The sequence below is a fragment of the Xenopus tropicalis genome, chromosome 4 (genome assembly GCF_000004195.4).
Source record: "Xenopus tropicalis strain Nigerian chromosome 4, UCB_Xtro_10.0, whole genome shotgun sequence".
Classification (NCBI taxonomy): domain Eukaryota; kingdom Metazoa; phylum Chordata; class Amphibia; order Anura; family Pipidae; genus Xenopus; species Xenopus tropicalis.
The window spans coordinates 122367197-122388113 of NC_030680.2; the positions used below are offsets into that span (position 1 = coordinate 122367197).

The 20917-nt window shown below is 40.5% G+C and overlaps 1 protein-coding gene across 4 annotated transcripts in view; it reads right to left on the minus strand.

The window, feature by feature from the left end:
• csnk1e (casein kinase 1 epsilon) overlaps positions 1 to 20917 on the minus strand; it is a 43245-nt gene that overhangs the window by 16359 nt on the left and 5969 nt on the right. For 3 of the 4 annotated variants that reach the window (XM_012960985.3, XM_012960986.3, NM_001011137.1), the window contains 1 exon segment: positions 8398 to 8480. The exons of the other annotated variant lie outside the window; for it this stretch is intronic. In XM_012960985.3, coding sequence (XP_012816439.1) covers positions 8398 to 8480 — 83 coding nt within the window. 4 annotated transcript variants of the gene reach the window in all.

A 20917-nucleotide genomic window follows, 5' to 3' on the forward strand; every position in this document is an offset into this window, starting at 1 on the left:
GCACTGTGCAAAGAGCTAATAAGGACAGGAGGGATCTGCTGCAGTTGCACCGAAAATGACAACAACTCATGAATGGCTTTTACTGTTACAGAAAAGTCAATTCAGCTGAGCTCCACCTTTCCAGCCTCCAAGGCGATAGGCTATTGTTCTGTTAATAAGATGTCAGAGCTTTAATTACAGGATCAGGAACCAGGGGAAAGGACCCTAAATGTGCCAGTAGCAGCATATGTACTTACCTTCCCCACAGGGAAGGGACAATTTTCAGAGACCTGCAATATAAGTTTACAATCTTGGATCACTACCTGGTAAGATCAAAAGAGTAGCAGGGGCCACTCCTACATACACCAATCAGGGTAAATAAATAGCATAATTAAAGGGTAGTATCCATCCCCTCCAACACAATGGGGGGCTTTAAACAGACAATACACAGAAAATTGTCACCTACCCCTCTATACCTCCCCCATTTCTAACTACCAGGGTACATTAAGGTTGTTCACCTCATATTGCCATGGGTACAGGTTTCCAAACAGAGCAATGCTTCTTAAAGGAACAATAACATCAAAAATTGAAAGTGTTTTAAAAGTAGTTGAAATATAATTTACTATTGCCCTGCACTGGTAAAACTTATGTGTTTGCTTCATAAGTTACTGTTTAGCCATGGGGGGGCAACCATTCAAATAAGGCTAGATGGCACAGGTTACAATGCAGATAACCAATATGCTCTGTATAATATAGGAATCCATTCTATAGAGCGTATCCGTTATCTGCTTTGTACCCTGTGCCCTTTCTTTTTCAGCTCTAAATGGCTGCTTCCATGAATACAAAGCAGCTTTGTTCATATAAACTTTTGTAGTCTTTCTGAAGCAAACAAATCAGGTTTACTAGTGCAGGGCAACAGTCTATTTTGATTATTTTAAAACACTATCCATTTTTGGTGTTACTGTCCCTTTAAACTGACCCCAGTAGGCCAAAAATAATATAATCCCTATCAATGGAATAGTGTCTAGCTGCTCTACTAAATAAGTCTAAGGGCGAACAGCTACTATACATTGAGAGATGTCCCTACAAAATTCCATAAGATTTAAAGCCCCTGCTGGATATATACACACCCAATAGATACAATACACAATAAAAAAAAATGATGATGGGCAACTGTAGCACAGCACAAGTAGAGACCAGGGCTGCGGAGTTGGTACATAAATCCTTGGATTCCAAAGATTTAGATGAAGATGGTGTCTGCTTTTGGCAACAAACCAAAGAACTACTGACTAGGGAGCTGGCACACTAACCTACTGCCCATCCAAGTCTCGCACTGCCAACATGAATACTGTTCAAGTTTGGGTCTAAATCTATAACTAAACCTAAGTCATTGTGGCATTTTATTTATTAAAAAAATTACAGGACATTCCTTAAACCTAAAGTTTAAACAAAAGAAAAAAAAATGAAATAAAAGTTCTAATAGCTCAGCTGAACTTCACACTAGTGTAACAACTGCGCTTTATTCTTCCAGCAGAGAACTTTTTTTTAAATATTGTGAAATAGGACATAATGGATTTTTTAAAATTACTATTTAAATTTATTAGGAGTCGGTACATACCATGCGGGTATATAGATATATGCTTTTAGGGAATCAGTACCATGCAACTAGGGCGATAGCCTTCCTTAAGACAGCAATATGCACTCATACATTCCTTTCGGCACATCATTTGGTAATTATTGTATGAATTTGATTTCCGGTCTACACACAACTCATACTTGGAAGTGCTTGGAACATAGTTATGCCTTATGAAATATGGGAGTGCATACTATCTAGGCTGGCTGACTCACTAATGGGCCAAACCCCAATAAAACGGCAGCTGCCAGCAGCTGACTCAATGCTAGGCATGGCGATGTGCAGCCACAAAACAAAAGGTACAGTTAGAAATACTAGGAAGCTAGTATAAAGCCAGAGACCCTGCTTCTGCTACTCTTATATACAGCTTCAGCTCTTGGATGCTGGTGGGTTTCCTCACATGAACTACTCGCTTTAGTTCTTTCCACAACATTTCAATTGGATTAAGGTAAGGACTTTGACTTAGCCATTCCGGAATATTCACTTTTTTCATTTTTAACCAAAACTAGAACACTCCCTCCACCATGTCACAGATAGGATAAAGGTTCTTATGTTGGAATGCAGTGTTTTTCTTTCTCTAAAAGTAATGTTCTTCGTTTAAGCCAAAAAGTTCTATTTTTGCTTTATCGGTCCATAAAACATTCTTCCAGTTCCTTCTGGTTTGTCCCCAATTTTTTTGGGGAGAGCAGTGGCTTTCTCCTTGCTATCCTGCCATACACACCATTGCTGTGTTCTCCTGATGGTGGACTCATGAACATCAAGATTCAGCAATGTGAGACAGGCCTTCAGTTGCTTAGAATTTACCCTAGATTCCTCTGTAATCTCTCGGACTATTAGATGGTAACAATGGTTTTGATGTCATATTGGGGAGATTAGTCACCCGCGACAAGGGAAATCTGTTGCGGGCGACTAATCTCCCCATGTGCCACAGCCTCAAGTGAAAGTCTTGTAACATTTTCCAGTTTTATGCGCATCAACAACACTTTTTGGATCAATTATTTTGGATCATTTTTTCAATAGATACATGACCAAATATAAATTTGTTTAACTAGGTTTTTTTTTTTAAATGAAAATCAGATGTTTTGGATCACATTCATATAAAAATATAGAAAATCTTAAAGGGTTCACAAACTTTCAACTACTAAATGAGATAAATAATAATAGAGTACACAGGACTACTATGGCCCAATGTAGTGCATGGCCTGGATTGGCTGACAGAACCCTGCAACCCCACCGTCTGTTTACTCCTTTTGCAGATGGCCTGACACAATTCACTGGGACAAATTAGATGTGACAGCATAAGCACTGGGAGTAAAATCTGCTGTTATGCACAGCCATATTGCTAGAAAGGCTAAAAGCAAGGAGCAAGCTATACCTGGAGAAATTAACCTTTCCAATTTAGCTGAGCTGGAGTGTTTTACTAGCTATTTTAAAGATTAGAAGGATAAACAACACATACATAATTACACTTCAACCGCGTAGCAGCTCCACCTGATAACGGGGAGCTGTAGTAGAGCTGCTGGCAGCTGCCTCCACCAATAAGCTAAAGACTGGTGCATCCCCCCCTTACCCCCAAACATCCCTGTCTGCTGTCTCGGTTTTTCAGTTGACTTGCCTTAGCCCTGTGCATAATACAAGCTGGACCCTTTCAGCAGTAGAGGGGGCTGGGAAGCCCCCAGCATGAGCCCCTTCCACTACAGCTGTCTCTCCTCTCCCCTCTCTCCCACAGCTAAGAACATCCTGTTTTGCTTCGCTGCAGCAGAGGGCATGCCCGGGGCCACACAGTGACCAACGTGTTCCTTACCCTGGAGCTTAAGGGAATAGAAGTGATATCCTTCCGCTCTTTCAGAGCCGGGCCGTGCACAATGCAAACACTGCTGTAAGCATCATATGTTGCACGCTGTGCTTTCCTTTTCCTTCCCACACAGGGTACTGCATAATTTTTAGTATTACAGCTTTCTGTGGTGCACTGGCAATGATATGGTTAAGAAGCATAATTAACTCTCTGGAGAATTGCAGCAACAGCACATCTTTCCACGCTAGCCACTTGGCAGCCGAATCGTGATATTACATTGCCTGCTTGCAAGAAAGTAAGTAAGGAGAGCAGCAACAGAGTTCAAATCCTCTTTGCAAAGCTTTGGGGGCATACATTTTGTTGTAGGGTTCACCAACTTCTATATTTTGGGAACAGACAAAAGCCTAAGGGCAATGGCACACTAAGATTTGTCGCCCGCAGTTAAATCTGCACTAACATGGGCAACAAATCTCCCAAAAATGACTTACCATAACACTAGGATTGCCGGAAGTAAGGACAATGCACATGGGAAGATTTGCCGGCCGTAGTTAAATCTTTGCTACCTCAGGTAACAAATCTGCTAAAACTGCCTTGCCAGTTCCTAACGTTGTGATCACAGCAAAGAAGAACATATTACAGGTATGGGATCCCTTATCCGGAAACCCGTCTCCCATAGACACCATTTTAATCAAATAATTTAGAATTTTAAAACAGATTTCCTTTTTCTCTGTAGTAATAAAACAGTACCTTGTAACTGATCCCAACAAAGATATAAATAATCTTTATTGGATGCAAAACAATCTTATAGGGTTTAATTAATGTTTTATTGATTCTTTAGTAGACTTAAGGTATGGAGATCCAAATTACGGAAAGACCCCTTTTCCAGAATACCCTTGGTCCCGAACATTCTGGATCCTATACTTGCACCGATCTGGCTTTATCGCAGGAAATTGCCTCCCTTTTCCCCGCAGTTAAGCCAGATCACAGTAGCAATCTTTATTTTATCCTATGGAAGCATTTTAAAGGATATTTGTCGCCCACAGTAGAGAGGCACATTGTGACTCATGTCATTTACTAGTGGTAATTCAAATGTTAGCAAAGGAGATTGCATTTTTGGGAGGTGTGTCACATGCAGTAGCGCAGGAATTAAACCCCTCTGTGCGCCATTGCCCTAAAACCTAAAATTGAGGCAAATTAACTTCCTTCACATTTTCTCACAATCAAGCCAGATCACAGTGGCTAATATTTAGCGATCCTAATGTTATGGTATTGCAAGTCATTTTTGGGATATTTGCCACCCATAGTAGTCCAGATTTAACTCAAAGCTATATGTTTTATAAGAAGATTGAGATTAAAATAGATGAGGTTGTTCTGACTGAGCATGCTGCAGCCTTTTGGATCATTCGGTCTCGTCTCCCTGGTATTCGCCCAGGCTTAAAATAGAAAGCCATCTATCCTGGCTATAAGCGAAGCCAGGGTTCAGCTGGAGGTTTATAGCACACAAAGGTGCAAAGCGGCGAGACCAAGCATTTGGTTCTCTAATAGCATTCTAGTATTCTAATAAAGTGCAGGACCTGCTGCTTGTGTCTGGCACCAACACACAGATATATCGAAATAGATGGTCTGAGCACCAGATTAGATCAAGTCTGAGACATCTTTAGGTTTCATGTTCCCATTCAGAGGCCAGTACGGCCGTCTAAGCAAGAAGTAATCCTGTGGCACTTCAGCAGCACCCAAGAATATCTCTGCACACACTGGGAGGGAGGCGGCACAGGGGAGGGTGTCTGCAGAAACAAACTCCACAGGTCCTAGGAATGGAAGGCTGCCAGCAGATATTTCCTGCAAATAAAATCACTGACCCCTCATGTCTGAGCTGGAATGGATATTTAACAGCCCCCATCATACACCCTGGTGCACTGTCTACACTCTTATAAAATCCTTTCACTCATCTATTTTAATGAAAAAAATCTGTGAGTTCCCTTCCCAGTCTATATTTAATTCTTTATCAAACTGAGCCATAACCTCACAAGCCTCCAAAGTCTATGAGCACACCCATTTTATAAGGTATATCCAACCAGTGGTTCTCAGATATCATAATCCATAGCAACCAAAATCAATCTTGGAGTGTGGACAATTGTAGTTTATAAAGTACTAGAGGGCCACAGATTAGATATCCTACAAGATCCCTGCTTAAAGTGGACCTGTCACCCAGGCATAAAAAGCTGTATAATAAAAGTCCTTTTCAAATTAAACATGAAACCCAAACTCATTTTTTTATTAAAACATCCATACCCATTATAAAAGCATTTAAAAATCCCAGCTGTCAATCATATACTAAGGCATAGGGGTGGGGCAGGCAGTTACTTTCACTTTGAATTCAGAACTTCTTAGATGTTGCTGCACTCCTTCACTCCTCACCATCTAATTGTGTAACCAGTGCATGGACATGGGCATCAGGTCCCCCCATACAGGCACAGAAACAAGATTTTGGCAAGATACAAAGCTTGCCTTAATAACAGTGTCATAAAAATGGCGACTGTCTTCTTGCTGCAATTGTGAATTCCAAAGCTAAAGAAAATAAGATTAAAATAATTTATATTGTGTATGTGAAGTTTATTTTACTTGACAAACGCAAAAGAAAACAATTTGGAATTATTTCTTAGGGTGACAGGTCATCTTTAAGATGTATGCCACTAAAGCTCCCATGCATTTATATGGAACACTGACTCATTATACACATACATGCATACTCATTGGGACTACTTGAGGAAGGGCTATGTGAAGTACTGTAGAAATCATTCAATGAAAGCACACAACTGTTCTGCTGCCCCTCATAATCACCCTCCACACCACATTTGTAAGAAAACAGAGTGAGTCATTTGGATTTTTGCTATCATACAAAGTCACCAAGACCTATGCAGCACCTTTCGCTCTGTTCAAAGCCTCAGAATGGCTTTCTGCTATCTCAAAGCAATTTAAAACTCAGCCTCTGCAAAATGTATTGTATTTCCATGATCATTTTAACCTCTACCTCTGAGTTAGCTTCACCTTTCATACACAGGCTCACTGACGGGGAGTCAAATTTGACACTGACCAATATACACTACATCCAAACCAGTGTCAAACTTTCAGTACTAAAGACCGTTTCAACCGCTGCCAAGATCTGCCATTCCAAAACATTACGGGCTCCAAATTTCATCTCAAATTCAAGCTATTAGCACTCAAGTTCAATTGCTTTAAATTTACCTCTAGAGATTGGCAATAACTTTCACAACCCTGTTTCCAAAAAAAGTTGGGACACTGTGTATATTTAAAGAGAACAGGATAATTTGCAAACCATTTAAACCCTATATTTAATTGCAATGCAAATGCTGTTGTTAGTGCCCCAACTTTTTTGGAAATGGCGTAGTACAGGTATAGGACCCGTTATCCAGAATGCTCGGGACCAAGGGTATTCCGGATAAGGGGTCTTTCCGTAATTTGGATCTCCATACCTTAAGTCTACCAAAGAATCAATAAAACTGCAATTAAATCCAACAGGATTGTTTTGCATCCAATAAGGATTATTTGTATCTTAGTTGGGATCAATTACAAGATTCTGTTTTATTACTACAGAGAAAAGGGAAATCAGTTTTAAAATTCTGAATCATTTGATTAAAATGGAGTCTATGGGAGACGGGCATTCCATAATTCGGAGCTTTCTGGATAACGGGTTTCCGGATAAGGGATCCCATACCTGTACAATGATATAGGGATTTCAGAGGGTAGGTCTCCTCATGGTACAGACACTGTCATCTTTTGATGTGAAAGAATGATTATTAAAAACATAGAACTAAAATCACCTAAATGTTCCAAAATCACCATTAATTCTTGCTGATTAAAACATGAAGCAATGAGTGGAAACTCTCCTTGCTTTATTGCTGAAATAAACAGGCATTAGGATAAAACAAAGGATAAATCTCCATGTGTGACCGTAATACATTCCTCATGTTTTGAAGGTGGACAAAGACACTAAAAATAAGAAATGTGTGCAGCAATAAATCACTTTCCTCAATGTCACTCTCACAAGTGATAAACTGAGAAGAAACAAATGGCCAAGTAGCAAGATCTCAAGTCCATAAAACAGCAGTACACTGAAGCTGTATGTGCAGAAGATTAGAGCATTCTGTCCATGCTAAACATCTACCTTACATATGGTAAAAGTCACCTTTTCATGAAAGCCATAAAACGTGGTTTCTAAGGTAGCAGCCACAATTTTAATAAATGCAGGTTGAGAATCAGCTCCTGCACTTGTCATTGTGTCAGCTTGTGAAAGGCCGATGCCAAAGTAGGGGCTGTTTCTCTGTAGGCCAAGAATCAGCCCAGTCTTGCATTAACCAAAGACTACAAAAAGCAGCTAGTGACACCACTAATAAGTCAAGTTAGTATTTACAGTATTGTGATTCAGGTTTCAAAATATTAGAAAGTGCAGATATGTCTGATTAATAAAATCCTTCAATAATAACAAGAGTAAATAGCTTATTGTGTGTACAGAACAGTCCTGGTTAGTTCTGCAGTCCTGCAACCATGGGGTCCTAGATTAGATTTCAGACAAAGTACTAGCTGGATATCAGTCATCTCTGACTGGGCTGGTTGGAAAATTTTGATCGGCCGCTAGCACTGGCAAAGGTTTAATACTGAATCATCAGATAGGAGTAGAATTCTTTTGTTTTTACCTGCATTTCTGGCTATTCAGCTCTGAACATTAATGTAATCTAGAAGCAATCTTTTCTGCGGCCATTGATTCCAATGGCCTCTGGGCACCATAAAGAGAAATCCAGGGCTGCCCAGAAGATGTATCAAAGTGATCTAGAACCACATATAGGAAATGGATTCTGGAAGCTGTAGGTCAGAACAGGTGAAACTGGCACAAATATTACAAAGGTGCCTTTATTGCTGATAAACATACACATTTATAAAAAGTTAGATTGATGCACCACCTCTTACTTACCCAAATAGATGTCTCCAAAGGAGCCGCTGCCAATCTTCCTACCCAGTCTATATTTGTTCCCCACTCTGAGCTCCATGTTTACCCTGAGGAACAAACACATACAAAGTTTAGAACTCATGGATTAATTAATCCCATTCCTCCACAGCAATGTTACACAGCAGCGGTAATGTTACAGAGTGCAGTTTGTACAGTATGCTTTGTAAATGAAGCCATTTTTTAAAATTACTCATTCTCTAGTCTGTTATTGTCCAACTTGTTTCATGTAGAGTATCGATTAATTCTCATACAGCATGTCTGAGGATCAGATTATATTAAAATGACAACGAGGTCTGTAAAGCCCAAGATCAGACATTAAAATAATTTGGAGAACTAGATCCATCCCACGGGCCTCTAGCTGGACAGCCCTGCTCCAGTCAAATGAACTCAGGACAATGCAATTGTAGAATTACAGAATTTAAACAATAATCCAAGATAAGCTTCTATTCCCATTTCAGAGACAAAATGTACTAGAATATTTAACCCTTTAAGTGATGTAGATCAACATAAAAGTACCACCTCCCACAGGCAGCACAGGGCAGGCAGAATATGGCACACACAGGCAGCATAGGGCAGGCAGAGTATGGCACACACCAGTTGGACAGCACTGGTCTAAATGTTCTGTTCTAGGCCCTCCAGAGCAAGATATACATTTTAGAACACACTGGGCACAACCAATCTCCAGCAATGTCCTATGACTGGCAAAACAGATATCTGTTTTTGAGAGTAAGTGCAAATCAATATTAAATTATTGAGGAAGAGAGAAGACATTGCAAGACGAGACTGAAGCAAGCAGCAGGGTGATGCAGTGTTTCTTCGGTAAGTTTTGCCCAGGAATGCAGCCTGTGTTTGGTGCTCAGATGAGCAGAACATTTTGTACGGCAGTCAGTCTCATATAAACACTTGCTGACAAGAACACAGAAATCATCCAAATTTCATTTACACTGCTGATGACTTATCCAACACAAAGCTACCCCCTTCTTTTCCAACAGTGTTTGCTTCTGCAAGTACCCACGGCCAGAACATGTATGTCCAGCCTTACACAGCATTCGGATTTTGTTTACGTGGCTTGTGTTTTAAAAATGTGAGATCTTGTTATTGGATCATGCCCAGGTGGCTTCTTTATTGGAACTGGGGATGCACCAAATCCACCATTCTGGGATTTGGCCAAACCTTGAATTCTTCATGAAAAACTCAGCCAAATACCAAACTGAATTCTAATTTGTCCTTGCAAATAAGGTCACCAAAGGGTTAAAGAGAACTGTTTGTGTGACAAAGAGACATGTGATTGACATTCGGATTTGGTTCGGCTGAATCCTGCCGAAAAAGGCAGAATCCCTAACCAAAGCCTGGATTCAGTGCATCCCTAATTGGAACGCACCTCTTTAAGGTGAGCTATTTGAGAGGATGTCCTGCTTAGGCGAAATTAAGCAAGATCATAAAAACAGACAAAATCCACACGCTGAATGGTTAGTAATCAACAAATTCTGAGCAACCGAATGTCTAGGATCATCAAAATCAGCCCACAAGGATTTCTGCAAGGTAAGCAATCAATGTAATTATTTGCTACAGGCCTTAAGTTTCCCTTTTTAACAATTTAGGATAGGATTTACTGGTAAACATAAAAGAAAATGTGCTAGCCAATAGGCTGACCAGAAAAACCTTGCTTGAGCTTGAGTTGCTGCTGCTGGTAACACTGGGGCTGCAGAATCTGTCAAGGGACAATAGATGCAGGAAAAGGTGTTGTACCGTGTTAGCCAGTCAAAAATGTTTACAGGGTAACCCTTTTGAAATAAAAAATAACATAAGTGGTATAAAGGTGATACCTTTATTGGCTAAGATAATCATAGCAAGCTTTCAGAACATTTTAGTTCCTTTTTCAAGCTGATTACAGGGTTACCCTGTAAACATCAAGGGACAATAGAGTTTAAGGTGGCCATCCACTGGCCAATGGTGCTCCGGCTTTAGACTTACAAACTATCAGAATGTGGGCAGAATGTGGGCGCTGTGGCTCTTTTGACTTCCTTTGTGCCGATACCCTATTCACTGGTAGATATAGTGCATTGGCAGATTAAACTTTCCAACAAGTTAAACTGACAAATCAACCATCATGCATGGTACAAAAAAAGATTTTGGTCAAGGTCATTTCTCTAGCATACAATTACTGGAAATAATATAAGTTTCATAGACATTTCCCATTCCCATAAGAATTCATTCCTCTTTGCATGCATGTCTTTCAACAGAACACATCTGTATCTTATATCTGGAACTTAGTGAGGCTGAAAGTCTCACCAGGTTTTGATTATAAGTTACATCACCAAGCTCCTGTTATAAAACAAATGACATCAAGCACCATTTATAGGGCTATATACAACAGTACGTTTATAGTTTGAGTTACATCCAACATCCTATAGTGAGTTAAGGAATAGAATGCTGAGGCCTGGCTAAAAAGCCATAGAAAATGGCACAAGCAATAATTCACGAACTACCATCCCACCGGCGAACATGTAAGTCGCCAGTGGGATGGTACACGCTGCGCAGATGATTTTGAGAAATCGCCGAACTTGCCTCGCGAGGCATTTTCGGCGATTTTCCGAAATCGCGCCGCCACGTGTGCCATCCCACCGGCGACTTACATGTTCGCCGGTGGGATGGCAACTCGGGGAGATTAGTCGCGGGCGACTAATCTCCCTGTGTGCCAGAGCCCTAATACAGCAGTGTCCCAATAAATCTTGTTAAGATTACAATTCCAACCATTAGAGTGCCTCTATCTGTAGGGCACTAGAACACCACCGATAGCATTGCCTATGAAATGTTTATATTTTTATTTATATAGCACTACTTGCATACACAACAATGTCTGCCAGTTAATTTTTTCCTTAAACAGGTGCATATGAATGGGTGACCCCTTTGAGCAGCTCTTATATATAAAGTCATTTCTATTTTCTGTTTAGTGGTCCTTTAGTCCCAAGTTCTTTTATGTGTAGAGTGCAAATGGGTAGGAGAACCACCCCTGCTTCCAAAAGCATCAGCTATTGTTTGTGTAGGGTTACAGGCCTGCTGCCCCGGCGTAAGCTCTAAATGTGAACTCTGCTGCTGTGGGTTACTCTACAATTATCCTTCTCGTTCTATTTGTGGCATTGTTGCTTGTTGGCACTACAGTTTAAACACCACATTATCCACCGACCGCTCATGACATCACCCGAGCGATGCTTCTGCAGACTGATGTCCCCTGCCGGAGTGTGTCTAAGTGACACCAGATTCCTGTAACCTCAATTCCTCCCCACCCAGATTCCTCAGCCCACGTCACAGCCTATGCAGGACTGCTTGAGCACATTTCCAGGCCAGTAAAAGAACCATCACAACAGCAGGATCTGACTCAAACCTCATCATCCTACTGAGCATAATTAACACTTTCATGACCTCTGGGATCTTTAATGCACACACTGGAACAGGAGCTGAAGAACCACAAGGCGTACAACTGCATCATGCCATATAAACAACCAAAATGTGGCTCGCTAGTTGTTGCAGACACTAAGATTTCCAGTATTCAGTCAGCTGAAATAAATCAAATAATGACAGATAGCAGTCTGTTCAAACGCGTAGCCTGGTCCTGGTGCTTATGGTAGGAAGCCATACCTGACAATTCTTGGTTGTGATATATCTGGATAAAGCACAAGATCCTTTACAGATTACTGCATGAAATGCTCTCCCAACCCCTCGAGCTTCATTACACAAGAAGAACAGAACTCTACAAATGACGTAACAATAAATGTGTCTGTGGGGGAGGGAAATGCAATCCCACCCACAAACACACACAGCTGACTAAAGGCCACTGTATTTCAAGGAGATGCAGTTTATTGTGCTGTGTGTGGTCCACAGCTCTTCTTTCCAGGACCTAGAATTTCTGTGGAGGTCTGAAATGGGATTGAAAATAGGGTCTGTGAGTACACAGTGGCCCAAGCAGTCTCCCAACAGCCCACTAAAATACTGACTTGGCAACTTACAGCAGCCTCTCTGTTATTTGCCAGAATCCACAGATTGCCAATCTGAGCCTGTTTCTGTACCACATTTAGAAATGTGCAATATCATCATCCATTTAAAATGTATACAGCCAAGAGAAGTATCACACCAAGAGTACTTTTTCTTAAAAAAGCAGCTTTGCTGCTGTTAATTCCACATTCTCCCATCCCTGCTTTGCTTAGGCACTGCCTAAATCCCATAAATTCTTATTTATATGTGCTCACTAGTGGTGTTCGGGTCAGAACAAACACTCATCCCACACCAGACCCTAATCTGCAAGGATCTTAACCCTGCACCCGACCCGAACCCTCAAAGTGTTGCGATTGTAGGACCCACACCCAACTAGTCCCTTCATATTTCCACTCTACAAGGAAAAGAAAAAAAGTGTGTTCTTCCCCAATCTGACTCACACCCAAACCCGCAATGGTCGCCCAACTTTCAAACCTAACCTGCCTGATCTAAGGGTAAAAAAGCCCAGGTCCCGAGCATTCTGCATAACAGGCAGTGTTGGACTGGGGTATCCGAGTCCCACCTGGGCTGCCACCCCAGGGGCCCCACCCTAATCGTGTGAACGCAGTCACGTTGCATTCTTTAACTTGCACCACATTTTAAGTGGTTGAGGGTGGAGGGCTAAGCAGATGGAAAGGTTTGGTTCTGGGTCAGTGGGGCCCACAAGGGTTTTGGCCTACCCATTTTTTCCCCCAGTGCCCCGTCAGCCCTCATAACAGGTCCCAAAGGTGTGTATAGGAGACCTTTTCCCCAAATGGCTACTAAACTCTGCTGCTAGGATACTCTTAAGAGTATTTCCTAAGAGGGAACCTGTTAAGCCCCAAGTAAAATCTTTAGCATAGCTGCCTGTTAAAGTACAAAGAAAGGTTAATATAAATTAAAAGTCTAAAGGCATTCTTTTTAAGTACTTACTGCATATCTAAATTCCCAGATCCCTGCTTGCTTCTCTGAGATATGGTGCTGGCAGCCTACAGCAGTGTGAAGACTACAGTGACATCACAAATCTCTCTCCCCTTCCTGTAGGTGCCAGCGGCAGCCTTCCTATTCTCTGAGCATGTGTGTAACTTGATCCTGTCTCCTGTTCTGAGCTACACATGCCCACCAGCCAATCAGAACTGGATCTGGCAGAGGGGAGGGGGGCGAGGGAATGAAAAACATGTGCAGTATGAAGTAAGGAGGGAAAGGAAGGGAGAATACCTTTTTAGAGATGGCTGCCTGTTCTAGAAAATGTGAAGTAAGTGTGACTGAGTAAATATTTGATTAGGTGAGCCAAAAGTGGGGCGTTTTTACTAAACAATAGGAGGACTATAGGGCAGTATGCTTTTTACATTTTGGCTTGCATTCTCCTTTAAGTAAAGGATAGAGTACAAAATCCTTTTGCCAATATTCAAAGCCCTTCACTCTTCACAACATTTCTTTACTTGTCTCACTGTATGTTCTTAGTAGTCTCCTCCACTCCTCTCAGGGCCACAGTCTTTTTATACCATCCCACTGCCAAGATATCTTGTCTTAAACCTTTCTAGCTTGCTACATTTTACCTCTAAACTCTCTGTAAAGAACAATCTCTGAGAAAAGAATCAGATTCTACCTTCAGTAGCGCTAGCCCTGCACTAAACGCCATCCCAAAACCTTGAACACTTTTAACCTCCAATTTGTGCCTGTATGTTACCCACCCACTTAAGAGTATGAGTATTTATACTTATTCATTGTATTAATTATAATGTGTCCTCCGTGTGTAGTTTTGTATGTTGCTGTGTATCCATGTTGCGCTATATAAACAGGTCTCCGCAGCAGAAAAAAGGATAACTTTAAGCAACAAGTCTATCATTATGCGAGAGAAAAAATTAACCTACAGACACATGGCAGAAGGGAGTTGATGTACCAAATTTCTTTATCATTTGTGTCTGTTTTGCAGTAAAAGGGTTAAACACTTTCATCTGCTCCTGCACAGTCAAGCAGCACTTTCATGTTCCTCCTGCAACTTTGTTCAAGCCCGATATTGATCTTCCCCAAAATAGTATTTGTTTTCACAGTAAAGCTTAAAAACACTGGGAGAGAAAACAATAATACTAAGAAGATCAATACAGGTCTGTAGTAATGCTGCACCAGAAAAATAAAAGCTTTGCTTGACTAATCAGCAGTAGAGGAAACACTTAACTCCTGCATTGCTGATCTGCATTTAGAAAAGGGAGGTAAGAAAAGGAGCTAAGGAAGAAGTAAACAGCATAATAAAGAAAAACGGATATACTTTGTAAAAGCCGTTTATATAACCATGAAATACATAACACTTAACATCATATTACCATTTTAGCAAATTGTGCAAATTCCCAGTACATAACATCAAACCCTGAAATAATGCAACTTTCATTGGGATCGTACAAGTTTTACTTAAATGGCATTCACAACAAGAAAGGGGCGTGGCCTGCAAGTAGACAATGTGCCAAATCCTTTGCACTGCAGCATAAAACAAAAATAGCTAATGTACCAATACAGATATGGACCAGCCTGCTGACAGATACATTATGAGGCCACCTCTGCAGAACTCTGATCCGCAATACTGAAAGCAAAGGGTAAGAGCCTACTGCAAGTGACAAGTCTCAACCAAGAGATCACAGCATGTGTTAAAATTTTATTTATGTTTTAGTAAATACAGGTATGGGACCGGTTATCAGGAATGCTCATGACCTGGGGTTTTCCGGATAAAAGATCTTTCTGTAATTTTGGTCTTCATACCTTAGGTCTACTAAAAACCATTTTAAATAATAATTAAACCTAATAGGATTGATTTGCCTCCAATTAGGATTAACCATATCTTAGTTAGGATTATGTACATGGTACTGTTTTATAATTTGAGAAAATTGAATAAATTTGAATATTTTGATTAAAAAGGAGTCTATGGGAGATGGACCTTCCCGTAAAATGGAACTTTTTGGATAAGCAGTTTCCAGATAAGGGATCCCATACTTGTACAGACTCCTCCAAAACATGAGGCCTTTGAGGTCATTTGCATGCACCTTTCAAAGCTTTGTACATGTTCTATATATGAAAAACAGCTGAGCAAATGCCAGTGGTCCCCATTTATCAGTGTTCCCCAACCAGTGGCTCGTGAGCAACATGTTGGTCATCAACCCCTTGGATGTTGCTCTCAGTGGCCTCAAGGAAGGTGCTCATTTTTGAATTTCTGGTAAGGATACAAGTTTTGGTTGCATATAAGTATATAAGTATAATGCCATATAGAGCCTCCTGTAGGCTACCAGTTTGAATAGGGGCTATTAAGTAGCCAATTATAGCTCTTAGAGCTCTGGCACATGGTGAGATTAGTCTCCCGTGACAAATCTCCCTGTTCGCGGGTGACTAATCTCCCCGGATTGCCATCCCACCGACGAAAATGTAAGTCGCCGGTGGGATGGCACACGCTGCACAGATGATTTCGGCAAATCGCCGAAAATGCCTCGCGAGGCAAAAGAAACCTTTTTTATGCATGTATTGCTCCCAAACACTTTTTCCATTTAAAAGTGGCTCACAGGTATAAAAGGCTGGGGATCCCTGCCATATATAGATATAGGTCACCAGTCACTAAAGCTGGCCATACACACACACACAGATATTTTCGTACGAAAGTCCCTAGTAAGGGACCTTAACTAGTGAGTCTGTCCAAAGAAACCAAATCAGGTGATGTATGTAGACTGTGGCTTTTGGCATTTCACTAGCTCTCAGAGATTCGATCTTTAGACAGACTGCCAAACTTGTGGTCATCATAATTTAGCCCATTTTGTAAAAGGCCAAAATTGGTAAAGGATCTAAAGCCTGTGCTGTACACTGTATACCAGTGATCCCCAACCAGTGGCTCGGGGGCAACATGACCAGGGAGTGCCCCCAAACCAGGGAGTTATTTTTGAATTCCTGACTTGGCGGCAAGTTTTGGTTGAATAAAAACAAGATTTACTACCAAATAAAGCCCCCTGTGAGCTGATAGTGTGCATAGAGGCTGCCTAATAGCCAATCTTAGCCCTTATTTGGCACCTCCATGAACTGTTATGGTGCTTGTGTTGCTCTCCAAGTCTTTTTACATCTGACTGTGGCTCATGAGTAAGAAAGGTTGGGGACCCCTGCTGTATAGCTTACCTGAAGATTGGCCTATACATTCTTGATCAGTATGCTTTTGATAGGGTAGGGGGCAGAAGTAAATTTCTGGGCAATAACTTATCTGTGTCGAAAAAGGCAGTTAGCACAAACCACGATTTCCACATTATATATAAATATATTATACATCATAGTCACATTCACCCGCAACAACAGGCAGCACACCAGCCAAGTTACCCACTGAATATATAACAGTGAGGTGAGGTAGTGAGGGGCCCGAACCTTGGTTTTTGCCAAAGCTCTTTTTTGGTTAAAAACAAAAGCTATTGGAAAGTACCAAAATGAAACATTGTGTTCAGATGTGCCTCAAGAAACTGATTTAATCAAGATGGTCACTGTAGCCTACCTTTCCAAACAAAATTGGCACCTTTTTGCAATAAAATAAAAAATACATGCTCTTTCACAGTACATAAATTTGTATACACTGTATATACTGAAGTAGTCAGGCAATTGAAATATACTGCATTATATAAGTTTATATAGCATATAAGTCACTTTTTTTTTTAAGAGGACACTATAAACAAATTTCAGTTCTGACTGAAATGTTTACAGTGGCATCAATATGATTTTCAATGTACCATTTTGGATAAATTAGATTTTTCTCCTGCAGTCTCTGCCCTCTAATCTTAAGAGAAAAAGCCACATACAAATGTGATCTAAACTGAAGATACCAGTAGCTTAATGCCAAAAAGCTGCAGACATCCAAATAAACATGGCATAAATATCCACCACCGTAGCTGAAATGTTTTCATTTTATCATACAGAAGGCTTCAAGCAGACTAATTCCTCACTAAAAACAAGGAGTAATCTCATAATGATACAATCTTACAGTTAAGCCATAATAATGAAAATTATTACACAGCAAAATTTTAATGTTACTCATTAAATTTAGGGTTATTTAGCTCATAAAAAGATATATAGCAACCAGGTGAACTCCCAGTACAAAAATACTAGCTTGCCTGGGTGCAGGTGAAGAAAATGTAAGAACAGCACTGTACTAAGCATCTTTAAAAAGGATTTATTTCAAACAATATTTTCCTCAGGGACATCACAGATTGTGATAGACAAACTGGACATTTTTGTTGCAAAAGCAGTGCGGTGTTCCTGTGTGGGTATGTGTGTGAGTAGTGTCTCACACACATTTCTTGTGAAGAAATGGTGCCTCTCACGAAAAAGAAAAAAAAAGCTGACACTAGGGCCAGCTCAGTCCAAGTATGGAGCAATCACAGGTCTTGGGAATAAACAACCTCTCAATGCTCAATATTGAATCTATAAATAAAGTGGTCTACCTTAGCACTTTCAATTTAGCTATCCTGGCCCATCCCCTTGCCTGACAGAGCACACAGTAAACAGGAAGTAGCAGAAGGGAAGGGGGTGTGTATGATTGTCAGCTAGACTGCACAGTGCCACTTCCTGACTTGCACAATAAGCCACAAAGACTCAAATAGTCATCGCTAATAGCAACACACAGCTTAGAGGCCAACACTATCAATAAATGTGTAACACCATTTGAAAAGGAGGAAATCAAATTTCTTTGAATTTGCCAGATATAAACACACATGTACAGCATGTTCATGTGTCAGAAAGGATGGAAATAGCAGTACTCATCTTCTAAAATACCTTTGAAAAGTCTATGCACTTCCAATATTCCATTACAATAAACTCACTCAGTACAAGTTTAATCTGCATGCAATAGTTTCATCTGTCTGATGGTGGTGTACCACGAGGAGGGCAAAACTTCCACTTCTTGTCAAGTGTTGCTCTCCACTGATATCAATAAGCAGCATTGTGGGTTGTCATAAACCAGGGATTTTCAGTAGCGGAGGATGTAGTGGCAAATGAGCCCTATTTCCTCATGCAAAACAAGGCAATATGACAACAGGCAATAGGGGTAATTTGACAGGGCATCCTGAACTATAAATAATGTATGCACACTCAAATTAAAAAATAATTTTTTTATTAAATACAAAACATAGAAAATAAAGCAGGCTTTATTTTCTATGTTTTGTGTTTAATAAAAAAAATTTTTCTTTTGTAATTTTTGAGTGTGCATACACTTTTTTGCTTCTATGATTATTTCTGGAGTTGCTGAATGGGTTTTCTCCAGTGTACTGCACCTCGTTCTTGATTGAAGTTTTGGTAAGGTGTGCACTCTGATATTTTGAACTATAAATAATTGCTGACGCCAAACCACCTGGTATAGCCCACTGTATCACTGCCTTTATAAAAGATAACTAGAGCCTGACCATAAAGCACAACAATTGCCGGTTTGGCATCAAAAAGGAGGTAGACAAACCACCAATATATTAGCGTTTCCTACTCTACTACATATCACACATTGTTTTGAGACAAATGTATTATTTTTGTGTGTCTCCCTTTTTAATGGAAAGAAGCAAGCAGAGCTGAAGTGAACTTAGACCCCGAGCTTCTAACTGAACAAAAAACAATCTGGGGGTGCACACCTTGGCCATTAGGGCTGTGACACATGGGGAGATTGCCCTGAGAGGAAACTTCCACGACTTCGGCAAACCGTGGAGCCGCGTACGCCATCCGACCAGGGATTTATATTCGAGCCAATGGAATGGCATTTTGGGGAAATTAATCGCCCTCGACAAGGGAGATTTGTGGCGCAGTGACTAATCTCCCTGTGTGTCACAACCCTTAGGCAGTCCTGCTGAATATATGTTGTTGTTTAAGTCATGTAAATGTCAAGGGCCACCATCATGTCAAGGTCCACCATCACACCCTGCAACAAATGTTAATTATATGTGAAATGTAATATTTTCACTATTTCATAATTGCATATTACATTTCTAGGAACTTTTTATTTATATATTGCAAGGCTATGACACATTCTAATTCCCTAAAAAAAAAAAAGTTTAGTTTGCAATGTAAATAGTAGGTTTGAATAAAATCTGTTTAAAACTCCTGTAACCAGGGAGTCAGATAGCTTTAAAAGGCTTTTCAAATCGATTAACAAGGTGTACGGTCACCAGAGAGGAGTATACACACAGAGAAAAGTATCTCCTTGCCTCGGAAACCAAGACAGGGAACGTATCCAAGACACACACAGAGTGCAGTTCATTCATCCCAACTCACAGCTCGGACAGAGGGTAGCAGGAAGCACAAAGCAGGTTTACAGCAGGCTGTATATAAAACCAGACCAGAAGTCAGCTTGTATTACATAATATACATACTTTATGCAAAAAAAAAAAAAAAAAAAAATTATGATTGAGGAGGTATTGGTGAGAAAAATGAGACCATTAAAAATAATTTGCCAATTTAATTTACATGGAAAAAAAAAAAAGGAGGGCAATGGCATGAGAACACTTTGGGCATTTTCTCACCCATGCTCCTAAAAAAACTTTAAATTGCCTGTAGTTGATTGTGTTCTTTTATGTAAGATTTTTTTTTTTATGCTGCAATTTCTAGCAACAATATCTTGACTTGCAACTCACAAGTGACTGTCACTGAAATAAATGGGAAGTGATCATGATTGTTCTATTATGACACTTCCTAGAAAAGCCCTGCATCACTTCTCACTGTGTATGTCACCAACATATATGTTTGATAAATACAGGCCCTTGTTTCAGTGGTAAACATGATGCAGCGCTGTACCTGTGGCACTTCTAATTACTTACAACAATCTGTGAAATTTCCCACATTTGGCCACAAAGCCATTAACCTCACGTGAGACCTTCAAAAATAGGAGCATGTGTGGTAGCTGCATGTCAGGAAACAACCTAACTACTAATTGCCCATCCTGCAGGCTTAATGTAGCTGGTTAATTGCCTCATAAGTTGTGCCAGAAAACATCCACCTATTGTGACACACAAGCCTAAAGCTGGCCATACACACACTGATACCGTACAAAATGAGGTTTCATGTGATATTCGTTACATGTATGGTGGATGGACGAGGTGACCGATATCGTAGAAGCCATGTACATCAGTTGTCTCGTCAATTTGACGGGACAAAAGAATTTGATCGGGTATCGTTGAAGGCACCCGAGTAAACACTATGTTTAGGGCTAAATCGTCTTATAGGGGTAGAATTCCTATTTCTACGTCAATATCTGATGATTCAGCCCTGAACCTTAACGGAGGGCACGGACAATCTTTCCGGCGACCAACGGTGGCAGAAAAGATCGTAATTGTTGTAATGTGTGCGCCCAATTCAGCAAGCCACTGACCCTGTAAGGGACCTTAACTATTGGCTTCTTCGGACAGAATCACATCAGGTGTTGTATGTAGACTGTGGCTTAGGCAGCTCCCAAATATATAAATAAGCAGAAGAATTTTTGTTCTCA